The sequence below is a fragment of the Apaloderma vittatum genome, unplaced genomic scaffold (genome assembly GCF_000703405.1).
Source record: "Apaloderma vittatum isolate BGI_N311 unplaced genomic scaffold, ASM70340v1 scaffold4725, whole genome shotgun sequence".
Classification (NCBI taxonomy): Eukaryota; Metazoa; Chordata; class Aves; order Trogoniformes; family Trogonidae; genus Apaloderma; species Apaloderma vittatum.
Genome location: NW_009718637.1, coordinates 63,570 through 80,702, shown reverse-complemented (window position 1 = coordinate 80,702; position 17,133 = coordinate 63,570). Strand labels below are relative to the sequence as shown.

Genomic DNA, 17,133 nt, shown 5'->3' with positions numbered 1-17,133 from the left:
AAAAATCTCTAATTCCATCAGGAATCCACTGTGACATTTTGAAGTGGAAAAAGAAAAGGCAACCAATGAGCACTAGGTATTTCAAAGTACTAAGAATCTCACCTTCTTCCTAGTCTGGGAAACAGGTTTTCTAAGGGCTCACGCAAAACCAGAAAGCTTAAAGCAGTGCAGATAAGGTTGTGAACTCAGCTGCCTAATGGAGACATATCTCATTTCTTCAGCCCCTTCAAGGGTACAAAATGGAGCAAACGCTTCCAGGAAAGCCTCTTGAGATTATCCAGTAGGTCCTGCTCTGGGCTACCTAAAGCAATTGGAAATAACTCCCTAATGCAAAATTTCAGCCAGTCAATTCCCAGATGACACTTGAAAACATAAACAAGAGGAGGCTGGAGCCTGCTTGGGCCTCAGCTCTATTCGGTTACACTAACACAAATCCACAGTCTCTGTGCTGTCTCCTCGGTGTTAGCACAGATTGCAATCGAACCATGATCCATCCAGGCTCTTCTGCCATTTAGCCTGAAGGAATGCAGCCTAACCCTGGTACTGGCTGGAATTAATTGGTTATAATATCATGTTTGGGCTGCCTGAGCACAGACAGGAGCAGCCTGTAGCACTCACACCTCTTCCTCTGCTTACTACACACTGAATTACCTTCCCCAACTCCCGTGTGAAATCGCCAAGGCCATGACAACCTCTACCCACGTTTCTAGTCTCCAAAACATTCATGCAACAGCTTGCTCTTACAAACCTCACCCTGCCCCACTCAGAAGCCAGTCTCTGCAGAGCACCTCCAGCACCCCCTGAGCAGTCACGAGTCTCCAGAGGAGCCCAAAACTGGCTCTTTTTGGTCAGCGTCCTTGAAGTACCTATGATTGAGCAAAGCACACAGGTCTAACCAGGCAAATTGTCGTGTCATTCATCCTGTGCAGCTATGAATGACCGTTTAGAAAGTCAAAGTTATAACCTTCCTTTTTATGTCCTTTTAACAATTTACAAAGCTCCTCACCAACACTCCTGGCCCAAACTTATACAAACCATTTCGTTGTACTTGTTAGCAATTCCCAGGTTAGACAAACTTCTATATTACTTTGAATGATTCATAGAGTCCCCCAAGTGTGAATGGTGCTAAATTCCAAGAATTTAGATCTTATTTTAGATCACAACAAGTGGTTTAAAAAATAGGGTTTGCCACTTCATTAGGTCGTAGTCATGCAGTCTTCGTATATTTCCAGTTCATAAAAAATACAATTTTCTTTCAAAAGAATCACAGGCAAATTACAGCTTGAGAATTAATCAATAAACCTTTATTATGCTAACTTTTAATAGGGTTATTAATATGGAGGAACTTAAAAATTAATTTCTTGCTCAGCAAAGGCTTACTCACAAAACTTCATACTTCTGCGGCATTCACATTGTTACTTTCCTTTCCTGATGTCTGCTTTTTCTTAAAGGAGAATCAGAGAAGGTATATTAACCACAACCTTCTTTATGAGTGTTATTTCCATAAGCTGAGTCACAAGACAGCTGACTCGAAGGTTCCTAGTTTTGGTGCAAATTTTGCTGTATTCAAGGTCTTTGAGCAGCAGTTTAGCATCAACCCAAATTGTCTCCCAGTCCCAGGTCGGTTAAGTACTTGCAGTAGATGATCTGTAGATGCATTAAAGATGTGACAGAACAAAAGCCTGGTAAGCCTTCAGGAAGCCTGTGGCCCAAGTCACTAAGAAGTCCTTCAAAGACCTTCATATCCCTACAAGCTGTTCTCTCCCTGAAGCTGCCAGGACGGCGCCCTGAATCAACAGTATTTCTTCTGCTTTCCTTTGTATTTCAGAGTGTGGCATAAAGACAGACTTATTTATGTTTATGAAGGGAAAGTAAGAAGCAAAAGAACGATAATTCAACTAGGGGCAAGCCTTGGTCGTTATTTGGACCACTAGGCAACGAGGTTGAATTATGGCTTGCCGTGACAGTACCCTAAATAAGCGTTAGCTGGAAATACTAGCTTACATTACAGAAACAATTACGAGAGTTAACCAGGAAAACATGCTGGTGAAGAACTGCCATTCAGCCACTGCAGTTCGCATTCTTCAGATTAGAATAGAAATTTCAAGGGGAAAAGAAAAAAGATAAATCAATCAAAGTTAATGTCCAAGTAAGGCAACGTCTTTTCAGGATAGCACACAACGAAACATATGCATATTTATGTTGCTGATTTGCACAAATCCACTCCCGCAGGATGAATGTAATAATTGAAAACAAGAGCGCAAATGGCCACTTAAATGCCTAAATCCCAACTTGAGTAATTGTCCACGCAAATGCATATGTGTTTTTCAAGCACAACTGCATCCATTCAATCCCAGCAATCAAAATGGCTCCTATTACCATGATTGTATATGCATTTACTCACAGAGAATACTGTATCATTTGGACCACAGAGCTTTCTGGCAAACCTCAAAGCAAACTCTTTATTTAGGCTCACATAAGGCTTAAGCAAGAATTAGCAATGACAGAATCACACATTCACCACAGCTACCTCGTGGAGAATTAGTGCTTGCTAGATATATGCTCTTTAGGGACCAGCCATCCCATCTGAGACTGTGCAAGTAAAATTATGGTTTCAGAGCTACCACATGTGTCTCGCACAGATTAATAAAATGCATAGGGAAAAACACAAAACAGAAGGGGTTTGATTGCACCTAAGTGACTTCTTTTCAAGTCACTCCATAGTTTGCCACATCTGTTGCAGACCCAGTTGCTGCAGCTTCTACCTGATGGCTTAAAACCAGCAGCTCCCAGCATTCAGAGGCAATGGGTTCAGAGGTTTCAAAAGAGCTACTCTTCATCAGTCCACGGGTAGTACAGTAAGCCTCAAAGTAAAGTAGGCAGTTTGTTATGACACTTCGAGAGCCTTTGGGACAAAAGTTAAAACAAATTAATTGCTGTCAGCAGTACGCACAAACAATACCAATACATACCAGTTAAAAAAGGGAGAAGTATGAACACTGGCAAAACCAGTTCATTATAAATAACAGCCCTGAGCTGGGCTCCTGTTTTAGAAAGACATATTTGATTCAGGTTATTTCTACTGTTTACAGAAATGAAGACTTTTTCTCAATAGTCTCCTTTTTATTTACATTCCCAGATGTATTAGTGGTACGAGCCTGAAAGCTCCAAGCCACTGATACAGACACTATTTGATTTTGAACAGAGTGCCTGCTGGATGGGATTATACACCGTCCAAATCTGTCTAAAGATAGACAGAGAAGTTACACAGTTCAAGGGTGCCCTTGAAAGAGACAGAAATTGCTGTGACTTAAAACACTTAGGTCTTCACTTGAAAACTAGCATGTGCACAAGACCATACAATATATTCCCCAAACATGAAGCTGGTCCAGAACAATCTCTTTTTGTGTTAACATGCACGTTCCAGATACGGAAAAACAGGCATTCTCCCACTGTTCTCATTCTTGGGATTTCCACGTTCAACCATTACGCATATTTATAAGCAAGATACTGGACAGATAAATCAGCAAAAGGTTTGGCTATTTCATGCAGATTTTTCAACTGCTTTTGCAAAGATCTCACCATAGCCCCAAAGATATTATTCTGGTCACCTGAAGATATCCAGGTAAAACACAGTCTAGTCTTAACCTCCCATATCTCCTACTTCACTTTCAGGCCTTCTGTTGTAGCTCTACAACAGGTATAATCCAGACCTGCTTTGCCTAAATTTATATCCATCTAAGCATAGAATTCACTGCAACTCAAACGTGGTACTAGATATTTCTATGACACAGACCAATATCTAACAGAAACTTGGATGAGAGGCCACCATTTTTTTTCCACGTCACTGGAGCAAGGATTTAAAACCATGAAAGAGCTCTGTAAGAGTGACTGATTAGTGCCATAAACTACATTGCTACACAAGCGCTTCCCTTGCTTCTTCTCATTTCTAGCGGTATTAAAATAGTTTACAAGCGTTCAGCTGCTGTGCACTTTACACCCTCTTATGTGCCATAATCATTGCATGTAAGGCAGAAAAATTATCACTTTTTAAAATTTTGCCTTTTGTTTTTATGTTAATGACCTTTTGTTAGTTAACAGACAACAAATATAGAAACTTTCCTCAAGAAGGAAGTTTTTATTGGTGTTATTACTGTTACTGCTGGTAGAAGACACTATGAACCAGAGCTAGAACTGGGAACCAAGTTTTTGCTTTAGGCTTTGTTCGCTGGGAACAAGCGTGCCCAGGAGAACTGGTACCTCTCTTGCCTTAAAAATTGAGCTTATGAATATTTGGAAGAAAAATAAGGGAACACAGAGGACAGAGAAGAAAACTCTGTTACTAGAGATGCTGTCATGGGATATATATGGAAAAAATCCTTGCCTTCACACCTTGTTATTGGCTGTTATCAACTTTACAAAAAACCCCCAAAATGAAGACAGCATTACTTGAAGATACTAATCTGATTATGAATTATTATGTGCACATATTTAGAAATAAATCCATTTGCCTATTTGCATTTTATAGTACATATACAGTAGAATATAGTACTTCAACAACTGAAGTAATTACAAAAATCCTTCTCATTTGTGGCAGACAGATGAAAGCAATCCAAAAGGTTCCTGAGTAAGCACAGACCCAAGGTGCACCATTTGAGCGCGGTGCTGGCAACAAGGATCAACACCGAGGTCGCGGGTTCGATTCCCGCTCGGTCCCCATGTGTTGCCAGGTCTAGTCGAGAGGTGGCGTCCCTGCCCCAAACAGGGAGGTTGGACTAGATGATCTCCAAGGTCCCTTCCAGCCTATGCCATTCTATGATTCTATGATTCTACTGGAGCTCTCTCTCTTGCTCTTCTCACCCTTTGCTTTTGTTTTTCCCTCAGCTCAAACCTGGACTTACATGACTTCAGAAGGTCTGGGGTTTTTTGCACCTTCAAGAATCAGAGCTGCTTTGCAGCATTAAAACTGTGCTGCACATTATTTTCTGAGTCCTAGCAGTGTTGCCTGTTAGGTTGCAAAAGAGGTTTTGATTTCTCGCCCTTTGCCATTCCAGCATTGACTCAATTCTCTGGTTTTCATTTTCTTGATGCTTCTGTGGGACATTCAGCTGGGTTTATAAATTAAGGTGGCAATTTGTTGAAATCACCGGAGCAATATTTGCCCCTGTAATTACCCCAACTGCATGTGCACTCATATGAACCTTGTGCACAGGTGAATAATTCAACTTCAGCTGGTCCCATGCAGGCACATTTTTGCACAAGCAATTCTGAAAACATAAGCTTTCAAATGAAGTTGATTTTTGTGGATAAACCTTTTCATCCCATTTTTACAAACACCATTTTCAATTGCCAGTCCATTTCTCCAACACAAGGCCATTATATATCTCCTTTATCACAGCACTTTTTCAGCTTTTATCGCTACATTTGAATAACAGATTCTAAAGGGAAGGAAGAGAAAAGTGAGAAATACAGAACTAAATAAAAATGTTAAAGAACAACATTAGCCAAAACACAGCGCTAATCCAACACTGAATTTTTTTTTTTTTTTTTTTTTTACAGCAAGCTCATGGAAAAGCAGCTTTATACTTCCATAACTAAGCTCCAGATTTTTTTATTTATAGGCTTTCAAAATGAATTTCAGTGTATATTTCACAAGAAATTATGTGTTTTAATATTTAAAAGTGACTGAATGGTCATATAAAACATTAAATGTCACTTGGAACTACAGGGATGTCCAGTTTTCAGGGAAAAAGAAATACTACCTGATTTATTACGGTGTAATATATGAAGGTATATTACAAGAGACAATAACTTTTATTCCCAGGCAATTTCAGCTTTCCAGGTAGTGTGGATATTGCAGTAGAAGTATTGGACATCCTTCACTGCATCTGTAAAACTGAAGTTTTTACAATTTCTTTTTGTGGACTTCTCTTTTTCAGTCTTATTAATAACAACTCCATCTCTGAATCTGTAGCTTCCAATAGGTACTAACTTGCATAAGCAGGCTTGATCTTGAGGTGGGTGATCAAAACAGCCCTTTTACTCACGCCATTGTTTCACCTCCAGAATACTCAACATTGATGATATCAAAGTCTTTGATGTCTACAACCATCAGGCAAGAAGTAAAGTCCTAGTTCAGCAGTAATTATATTTTTCAGGCCAGCTAGGCCTAGGTTTGCAGATACCTCCTGCAAATTCCAAGAAGGCATAAAACAACTCTTGATTTTTAATACGATTCTCCAATTCCTGCACTGGTGATACTGAGGAATCCTTCACAAACCTGCATCAGGTGGTTGTAGAAATCATTGCAGCATGATGCCTTCCCTATCCCAGGATGTAATACTGAAGGAGAGCTGGAACTACAAAGCTCACACCTTGTGTGGCCAGGGCTGAGGAGATGGATCAGGCTGCATAGGAGCCAACAGCCCAGCATCCTTTTCATCCTCACCAATCCTAATGCATAGGCTGTGCCACTAATGCATCAGTTCTTAACAAGGAGCCAGCTGCTCCTTACCCATCTCTGCACAGAGCCTAGCACAGGCTCACTTGTTATGGGAATAACATACCACAAAGGGGACTCAAATAAGCATAATAACAAACAAAAGGGATAACGATACACAATCAAGCTAACAAGAATAATAATATAATTCAATCATCTCATTAACTTCACTAAAAGCTGGCTTTGTATGCCAGTCTCCTGGCTCCTGAAAACGTCTTGAAAGGAGTGCACACATCTGATTATGAACTCCCATCGTCAGTCAGGAAAATAGACATGAATGCAGAACAAAATGATTCCTTCCTGAGCCTGTGGAACATCATGTTCATATCTAATATTCATGCTAACTTGAAAATCCCAGGTAGTACCTATCTAAAATGGAAAAATTTCCAGGACTAAAAGATGAGGTGTTTAGTAGTTCAGTAGACAGTATTATCACTAAGCCCACATCAAGTGATTTTTGTAGTGAAATTCCCAGTTGACCTTGCATCACCAGCATAAATTGGGCATGAAAGATCCAAGGAAGACGCAGTCAACTCATAGGGTGCCTTTACTGTTTAAGAGCTTTACAAAGACTGCACGTGCTTTTGCAGTTGGCAAATGGAAGACTAATGAAACAAGGGACAATGCATTAAATCCTTCCAGTTCTTAATGCGGCTGTTAACTAATCAGTTTTCATGGCCATTTAGAAGACAGACGGGACCATAATCTCCATTCTATTGGAAAGCAACAATATGGTACTTTCATAACAAACCTGGAAGCAGGAGAACGAGGTCCCAGATTTAAGAGTTTAACGAACCCTAGATCCTGTCCTTACCAGGCTTTCTACTTCTGGGGTTTTTTTTTGTTCTCTACCAGGGCGTGCAGACAGTGGTGCAGTTCTCTGCGCAATCTGTCAAAAACTAACAGTTGTGTTGGTCTGTTATTGGTCCAGATGCTGGGACAAGCAGTCATAATACAATAGATTGAGTGTGCTCCCTGGCCCAAACTCCTGAAAGCACATGAGATATGCTGCAAGGTAAAAAGAATGACAGCAAAGCACCCAAAATTTCAGCTAATAAGCTTTCGGGAAACAAAAGCACCAAGCAATAAAGCCAACCACTGACACAAAGCTGGTGCAGAGTCCCAGAGACAATGATATCACACAGGCTCCTGTTTTAGAGGCTCAGTCACACAATAAATTAGGTGAGGGTGTTAGAACAACAGCTGGCTGCTAATTAGACACAGCCCCCCTCAGCAGGGTATCAGCAAAGGGGCAGAGAACATCTTGAGTAAATTAAATTTTAAAAAAATCCTACTGCAATCACTCCCCCGACAGACCCTTCCTTCATCTCCCCCCTCGGCTTTTTATTTATTGTAATTACTTTAGTAATAAGATTTGTTTCCTTGTTATTATATATTACCACGCAGGGCAACAACAACAACAAAAATAATACTGGGAAGAGTTATGTAGCTTATTTATCTACTTGGCTGTTATTGGGCCACTGGGTGGAGAAAGCGATGAGGAGGTGGGGGCCTGGGAAAAGTAGTAAATAGAAGAGAAAACATATTCCTCAGGAGCAGAGACGTATGGGGACATATTTACAAAGGAGGAAACACTGACAATGAATGAGTGGAGCTAATAACTCAGGGAGCCCAGCAGCTCTGGCTGATAAAGGAAGGAATAAACAACACTGCATTGGAAGCACTGTCAGAAAGGAGAGTCCTGGGGTGCAGCTGCCTGCAGACGGATGTTTATCACAGAAGGAGAGCCAAGGATGGGCTGTCACCTCAGCACAGCGCAAAGGACCTTGGTTGAAATTGGGACACCTCCCAGAGCACAAAGACTCAAGAGCTGCACAGTGCAGGGCCAGTCCCCACTTATGGCTCCACCAGAGAACAGCTTGCAGAATGAGAGATGAGGAATACTGCAGCTCATATTTTATCTCATGCTGTGCACACACAAGCCAAATTTGCTACCCTAGGCTCTCAAATCCATCACTGCCCTCTGGAAGGCAACAGAAGCACCACCTGAGGAAAGAAAGCAGCAAGTAGCTGAAAAAACTTTTACTCTCCTTGGGGAAAGTTCATCCATGCTTTATAGGCGCTTCCCAGAGCACATATCAAGCCAGTACAGACACCCCCAGAACTGGCATTTTCATGCCCTCAGAGGTCCTCAGGAGAGCACGAGTGCACAGAAAATGCCACCTTACAACATACAACTCACAGCACAGCCATTATAAATGAGTAAGGGTCGAACTTTTTGCAAAATGGTCTTTTATCAAAGCATATCTTGGCTTCCACATACATCTAACTCAACTACTTTTGGCATAGTGGTGCCAATTTAGACACAGGACTTCAGAAGACAACATGGGGGACAGACTCGTGCAGCTTCTCCCCAGGAACAGCAGCACACTGTGACACCTTTCTCTCTCAGAGACAAACTCCCACTGTATGATTTCAGAAAGACTCCTTTCCCAGCCTCCCCACATCTCTGCATTATCCTCAGAAACACATCGTAGATTAGCTAGTCCGGAGAGAGCCTTTGGACTGTGTTTGCAGAGTGTATGGCACCAATTTAGTTATGCAAGGCTAGATTCTGAGGATTAAGCTCCTCTTCAATCCTCTGGCCATAGAGAAGCAATGAAGAAAAGGAGGGGGAGGAAAGAGGGGAACGTCTGCATTTATACAGTTTTGTTTGGCATCGCCTCAAGATTTAATCCTTGAGGACACAGCTCTGGATCATAACTAGAATCCCTAGGATGGCCATTATCTTTTTTTTTTTACGTCCCTGATCAGTTCTGCCCTTTATTGTCTGGAGAACACAATGTCTCAAAGGAGAGAGAAAGCATTAGTATAGGAGAGGAAAGAAAAGCCATACATAGGGATAGTGCATTTTTGTTATAGAGACAAACGTACTTCTGCTCCTCCTCTTACGAGTGTCCTTCAAAAGCAAAGGACCGGGTTCCAAAGGGTAAGTGGGAGAACACTCATTTTTCCCTTCATAACTTCTGAGAATGCACAGAAGAAACCTGTTCTAGAAGAGATTTTAGTGGGAATTTCTATCTCTCCATTTCAATTAACTGTCAAAGTAGAGCTTTCCTCTGCTGGATTTGAGGAGGTAATGAACAAAATCCCATAATTAAACCAGAAAGGAATAAACAGCCTTAATAAAGAGGGAGTAAACGTCAACGGAGAGATAAGAAACCCAGCACCTCCCCTGCCTTACCTTTGAGCAGCAAAGCTTACTCAGCCTGTGTTGTGGGAGGGCAGGTGCACGAGGGAACAGTTTGTTTTTAAACCAGATAAAGAATAGTCCGTGGCTACAATCCAAAATGCAAATCAGGATTTCCTCTTCCTAATTGCTACTATGGTTACCCCATGGCCTTGAAGAAATCGTGCAGCTTCCAAAAAATTCATCTTCCTTTACCAAAAAGGGACTCACCAGCTCCCACCTCCACTGATTGGTTCAATTCATTTATAAAAATGCATCAAGTTCTTTTCAATGAAAAGCTTCTTTGATTCAATAGGAGGGACAGAAGAGGGAGAAAAGGGCAGATAGAAGAAAAGAAGGAGGAAGTGTTAAAAGGAAGTGAAGGAAGAGGAAGAAGGTAGGACTGTAGGAGTGAGGTATGAGCTCAGAACACTCAGAGAACACTGGCCAGTTAGGGATTTGTCTGTGGGAAAAGAATTTCTGAATACACAAGATAAGACAGACACTCCATGAGCAGTCTGCACACGAAGTACTTTTAAAAACAAAATCACTTCCCCAGGAGCTTCCACTTCTTGCTTGATCAATGCTCTTGCAAGGCCTATCATTTTTAATTTAATACTTCTGGGAACTGGGAGGGGGGGAAAACCCTCATCAAACAGACACAGTTGGCAAGCACTGAGTGTTAGCATTTGGCATCATTTATTACCGCTGTTTATGGTGATATAAATTAGGTTATACTGATATAATTAATAACCCTAAATTTAAGTGTAATAAATAGTAAATATTTATCTAAAACCACAGTGTCTGGAGAAGCCCAGCCAAAACCACAAGACATTGACTACTGAGTTGTGACCATGAGCACACGCACGGAGTGCCAGGGCTGGGTGTGTGGGTGGAAGGCTTGCAGGTGGCAGCAGATGTTGGGGACAGCAGTGTGAGCAGGCTGCTGGCAGGAGGCTGCACGGAGAAGGCAGCACGCAAGCACCTCACACGGTAGCTTGCAACTGCACAGGCACACGTGAGCACACACACACTTCGATGCTCAGATGTGTGGTGGTGAGTTCAAGCAGAACCGTGTGGACAGCAAACGCTGTTCTGCCTCTTTATAAAAAGCTTTTTGTGCTGCTGTAATTGGGTTTTTTACAAGTTCCCGTACTGAATCCTGCTTCCAGATTTTAGACACCTGTGACTGTAATTTATTTACTTTTGGGGTACACAGATGTCACTTAAACAGATGAGCTTTATTTATCGAACTTTCCACATTCTGCAAGTTAAAAACAAGCTTAATAGTTAGAACAGTAGTAGATATAGATTGAAGAGAAAATGCTCCAAATATGCATACTTCAGTCTTTGTTTCAAACTGCCCAAAGGTTATGGTATGTCAGCATCTCACTTTCTAAGGAAGAAAACTCAGCTAAAAGGAGGGGGAAATGACCAAGGTCTCACAGTCCATCAGTGGCAGAGCCAGGAACAGAGCACAGGTCTCCACTGATTTTATATCCCTTTCCTCATGAAAGCGACACTTTTTTCTTTATGGATTCTCCAACATTTAGTAGAAGTTATTTTCTTTTAAAGCTTTCATATTTTACTATGATTCAGTTTTAAAAGAGGCTAGATGTACAGGCAAAAGTTGTGAGCCATCAGACCAAACAACACTTCTTATTTTGGATTCCTGCAGAACAGTTTGTGCAAAATAAAGTCGGGCTGCAAGGACACTTTCTCTTAAATATGTGGCTTTCACTTCAGACTGACTTACACTACTGGTCTTGGAGATTAAGGCTATTTTTTTCCATTGTAATTTATATAAAAAGAAACAAAATTAAAACACAATATCAGGTCAGACCACAGGTCTATATGAGGCAACATCCTGTCATCAACAGTGGTCAAAAGCCAGCATCTAGCAGAAAGTGCAAGATAAGCTTTATGAAAAGCAGTGCCTATTTTTTAATTTAAAACACCTAGCCATTATCAGATCAGCTGAATATTATTTAACAAGCCACATACCCAAGTGCTGTTCAGGATGAAGCAAAACACCCTGCCACACCCTGCAACACAACTGCTCACCAATTCTCTCTGCACTGAACAGAATCAAATTAGCTGCAATATTTGGGAGCAATGTATATTTTTATGTGCTGACAACCCCACTCGTACACGAACACTTGCATCATCACTACCTTCCGTTAGCATCAGTGACAGGGTTGCAAGTCTCTCCATCCCTGACAGGCAGGAACCGATTCTCAGAGCCCTGACTGAAATCAAAGGGAGGGTGGAGAGCTGCTTCCCAGCTGAGCCACACGCAGCCGGAGCGTAATCGCATTACTGCAGTCCTATCTGTGTTAGGGGAACATTCGTCGTGTGTACCTTTCAGATCACATTATCCAAAGCAAATACTAAAGCCCTGATCATCTTGTTGCTGCATGAGGCTCCCAAAGAGGGATGGTGTGGTGCCCTGCTGGGATAAGCGCTCTTCTGCTGAGCCACGCCTGCGGCGGTGAGCCGGCTGGGGAAGGGGCACAGCTGGGCTGCTGGAAGAAATCCTTTGTGACCGCACGCTGGCATTCATCTCTGTGGCGGGTGAGGAAGCATGATGCACATCCCAGAACACAGGGCTGCGGAGGAGAGAGAGTAAGGGGATTCAAAGAATTGCCAAGAAAAAAGAATGCAACTTTTTTCTTAGAGATACCAAGATGATAGCGGCAGTGGCACTACAACAGAAGAAATCCTTGTTTCACAGCAAGAGATAAAAATCACTGGTTACCACGTATAGCAATTTCCAGTGTCCAGCACAGAACCCAGATGCTTATTGGCTTGGGTAGTGGCTTTGATGCATTCAGTATGTCCAGTTCTCATAGCGGGGAGGTGTGAGCAGGCAGCAACTTGCATAAAACTAGAAAAGAAGAGCAGGCTGAGATGTCGGCAGAGGGAACACCAGGCACTCCAGCAGCCTGCTTGGGGATGCCTGGTGGGACTTGCACAAAAGGGATTGCGAATCCCAGGTCCAGCAAGGCTGTTCATGAAATGGGATGTGAAATGGGTTTTAAAGATGTAAAAGAATATTTATCAAGTATCTTCTTACAAGTACTATGGTCTGGCTATAGACCAGCTTCCTGAGAAAATAGCTTCCCTCCCAATGTTGACTTGAAAGATCATAGAGTTTACTAGAGCATTTAAACCCAGAAAAAGTGAAACATGAAGCAGCCAAATAAATTTGCATGTGCACATACAGACATTAAGGGCCTGAAGGATCTTTGTCTTCTCCAGTGTGCATGGTTATCTCCAGCAGACCACCAGTAAACCTGAGGCCCAGAACAGAAGCATTTCTTTCGGTGTAAGAGGATACAAGTCTACTGAAAAAGCGTATGGGAAGAAATAAGAAAAATATCTGGGCCACAGTAGGATTCACAAGATAAAAGTATTGAAATCAAAGCATAAAGGAATGGTTCTCTCCTTTAACCAGGCCTCACAATCAGTAACAGAGCCACGGCCATGTTCCTTTTCCCCTGCTCCTTTCCCTCATGCATGGCTTACTGAACTTTTTAACTCGTCACCAGATTTAACTACAGTTTAAGCTCATGTGCACCAGGGAAGGCAAAGCACCTTCCCGTGTGACGCAAGCTCAGGCAGTACACTTCATCCAGGTGTCACTGAGAGCCAAGTCCTCCCTCCTGAGGGCTCCTTCTCTGCTACACTCACTCCTGACAGCTGGAGAAAAAAGGTCAGACATTCCCTCCAGTCGTCCATCTGCTGGAAACTTTAATTAAGCGCAGTGAAAGGAAAAAAAGAAAGAGGGGGAAAAGCCACAACCTTTCTTTCTTGCTTCTGCTGTCTGGAAGGATCAAGGAAGCATTTGGTACTGGCAGAGGCTTCGAATACTCTGGGGCAGTACCCAGCCACTCCGAGCACTAACCCCCGCAACTACTGATACGCTCAAGTCCTGGGGAGTGCAGCAGCGCGAAAGCTGTGACTGCTCTTAGTCACAGACTAGAGACTGTCAGCAAAGCCCAAGCTGCTCCCTGCTGAATCCCTCACTGAAATCAATTCATTTAGAACCAAACAAACCCAGCTCAGTTGTTGCTCAGGATTATTTTTTTTTTGGTGTTTCTCAGTACTCAAGCTACACAGCCAGACACAAAAGCAGATGGGAGTATGTAGCTTAAGAGAAGTTGTTCCTCCATGCTCTGCTATGCATTTCAGAGCTTGTCTAAACCCACCTTTCAGCTTCAAGATTTGTTCCATGTTCCATTGCAACAAGCCAGGGGACAAAGATGTTGCCAAAACTTGGAATCCCTTCTCCCCAAAATGCACATCCTGCCAGCCACTGGTGAGATGTTATCATAATGTCCTGCATCAGAGACAGGACTGACATTTATTAACCTACAGCCACCCCACAAACACCCAAAGAAGCGAGCAAACTCCACTGTCTGCAGAGACACTGGAGATTTTTTCCGGTGAAGTACAAGTCTGATTTATCTAAGTGCACTCTTCAAGCTTTCAAGGGAAATTCCTCTTTCACTGTCTGCACAGCGATGTTTACTTCATGTTAACGTATTAGGAACAGAGTTGTACTTTTTCCACTCGTGTACTAGGAGAGGGAAGGCAAGTTAGTGTGGGTGGCCAGGAATGGTGTAAAGGCAAAGAATACAAAAAGAATTAGTGTTTTCCAAGCTCAGATTCAGTATCTTAGGAAACACGTGGGAGTGAAGATTGAAAAGGAGGTGGGAAAAGGAGGGAGCTTCACCATATGGAAATATTTCCCTGAAATGTGAAAATTTAATAGATCCTTACTCATCATCCCCTCTACCAGGCTATACAAAGCATTAATTAAAGCCAGTTATTCCCAAGCATATCTTGCAGGTGATACCTGCCCTGCTGCTTTAGCAGAATAGATAGATCTCCATTTATCAAGAAAGATCCAGTTCCTCTAGCACCACTAATACTTCATACAGGCAACTGAAAGATCCTATGGTCACATGCATTACAGAATCACATACACCTGACAAATGCAAGACAGCACACTGGGCAACATGTGGATTCACATTTTCTACATAGGGTTGATCACAGAATGAACAAAATATAAGACAAAGGGAATTGTCCTGACCCAAGTCATTGAACACGAGACTTGCCAGGTACACAGGGGTAAAATCTGCAGACAAGCCCAGCAAAACCCCAGAATAAATACACATAAGTTTGCTGAATGTACATATAAGTAGAACTCACTTGCCATTGATGACTCCATCAGGATTAAGCATGGGTACAATCTTGAAAATGAAACACTTCCGCAGGAGATCAGCAATGGGATCACTGCTCACAAGGAATTCCAGGGTCCCCTTCATTACCCAGCTGGCATTGCTTTCACCAGGGTGAACACGGGCCATTAGAAACACATAAGGACGATTGCCTGTAAACAAAGCAAAAAAAACCACCCCAACTTAGGACTCCCTTTGAATATTTTTTTTTATGCATGGGTTTTATTCCTTTTTGAGATAACAAGCCAAGATGTATTTTAGGGAAAATACATTCCTAAATAGTCCAGACATTTCCTGAAGGTGCTGTTTGCCAACTGATCCCAGGTTTGGTCCTCAGAACTAGCACATGCTAGTTTCATCCCTATCCCTTTGCTTGTTTATTCTGTGATACCTTACAGATATTTGCCTGTACCATTAGAAGGCATTTTGCATGTGCAGATGACTGCTGCTCACAGCGGCACCAACATACTTTCTGATAATTCCTGGAAGTTTGATCCTATCAAATTACTTAATTTTCTGAAGTCCTGCTCCACTTCCAGTATTTCACCGTTAACAACTGAGAACTTTCCAAATCTCTAGGCAGATCTGTCTACCCATAAGGGCTCCAGGACATGCAAGCTGTCTGATCTCTGGCAGCAACCTGTGTTCTAGGGTCAGAATCATACCTAATCAAGTTAAACTGATATAATTAAAGAAATTACATTTATATATTGACCAGATAAGCTGCAGACTCAGAGTACTCAAACTAACCACCACTTCATACCCTTCCAACAAAAGGTAGAAATACTGTGCATAGCTAAGACAAGCTGTTACTCTTGGTGAACAGACAGTTTTTATCTTTACACGATACAGATGCACACTCAGAATTGCAAAGCTAATTTTCAGAAGTTGCAATTAGAAGAGTTCAACTGTTTCTAGCAACACATTTGGCATGGGAGACATAAGTTGGGGGAATTTAGGGTAGGGAAAAGGCTTGGGAGTTTACTTAAAAAATAAAAGAAAGAAAGAAAAGAATTACTAAACAGTTCATTGGTAAGCTCTGCTGAATCTGTTTCGAAGTAGACCTGCAAATTAACAGAGAAAGTTTCCTTGTTATCAGACATTTTATTGGCTGTTCCTGTGAAAAAGCATCCACATTTGGTCTAGCTATAAGTCTCCAAAAACTCTCAGTATACATATGCTCAGAAAAGACCAAGTTTGACAGCAGATTCTTTGAAGACCCCATCTGTGCCGAGCATATTCCACGGATGGGCCAAGGAAATATGAGATGGCAGAGGGAGACACCTGCCAAGCACAGAACATAAAGGGAAAGCACAAAGCAATTATCTCTCTTAAAATGATCCTTTTGTGAGCATTCACAATCTCAGGCTGTTGTCACAAGTCAACCTGACAGATTTACTTTAGTGGAAACCATTATCTGTCAGGGCATCACAGCAATGCCAGGATAGGTTTGTCCTGCTTTGTCAGGCAACATCAGAGCTCAGGCTCTGTCCCCTTGTGTAGATTTAGGGACACCAACTGACAAGCTTGGGAGTGGTAACAGGGTAAAAAACAAAACCAAAGGCATCATCTGAGTGCCCTTGTAAACAAATGCTGAACTCTCACGTTAAATGCCTTGACCCTTAGCTCCCAAAGCTGCCCTTCAGTTTCTAAATGCTGCAAAGTTTGAGGTGGAACATCATACTGGGGGGAGGTAGAACATCAGACTGAAAAACAGTCAAACAAAAGAAACCACTTTTTTCCCCTCTAAGTGTATATTCTGTGCAGTTCCACTAGAATTGTACACTCTTGTGTACATAGTTGCATCTTTCAGGGACACATTGAGATTTGGAAACAACCTCCCCTCTACAGCTCTCTGCTTCCTCTTAAGCAGTTGGTGGGCACTAGAAAAGCGAGCTGCACTCTCATCTCAAAGAGCTCATAGTGAGCAATCATGTTCTGGTCCAGTAAAGTGACTGGAACTCTGTTTCTCAACAACTATATATTAGTCTTTCATCATTCATAACACCTTACCTCACTGTGAGGTTCCTATATTTTGATCAATCTGTATACACAAGTGCCTAAGGCACTTACAGATTGAGAAAGATTATTTTAGCTCCTGTAGAACTACTAGCCACTCTGATTTATTCTTTTTTCCAAAAAAAAATTAAAGCACACAATGTCTCTTCCGCTCCAGCTAGTTTTGCATTACAGTCAAC

The 17,133-nt window shown here is 42.0% G+C and overlaps 1 protein-coding gene across 1 annotated transcript in view; it reads right to left on the bottom strand.

Moving 5' to 3' along the window:
* Nucleotides 1–17,133, bottom strand: part of AGBL1 (ATP/GTP binding protein-like 1) — a gene marked incomplete at its 5' end in the record, with an annotated part of 148,096 nt that overhangs the window by 69,571 nt on the left and 61,392 nt on the right. The window contains one exon of the mRNA XM_009870309.1: nucleotides 14,907–15,087. Coding sequence (XP_009868611.1) covers nucleotides 14,907–15,087 — 181 coding nt within the window. The remainder of the gene's footprint in view (nucleotides 1–14,906; nucleotides 15,088–17,133) is intronic.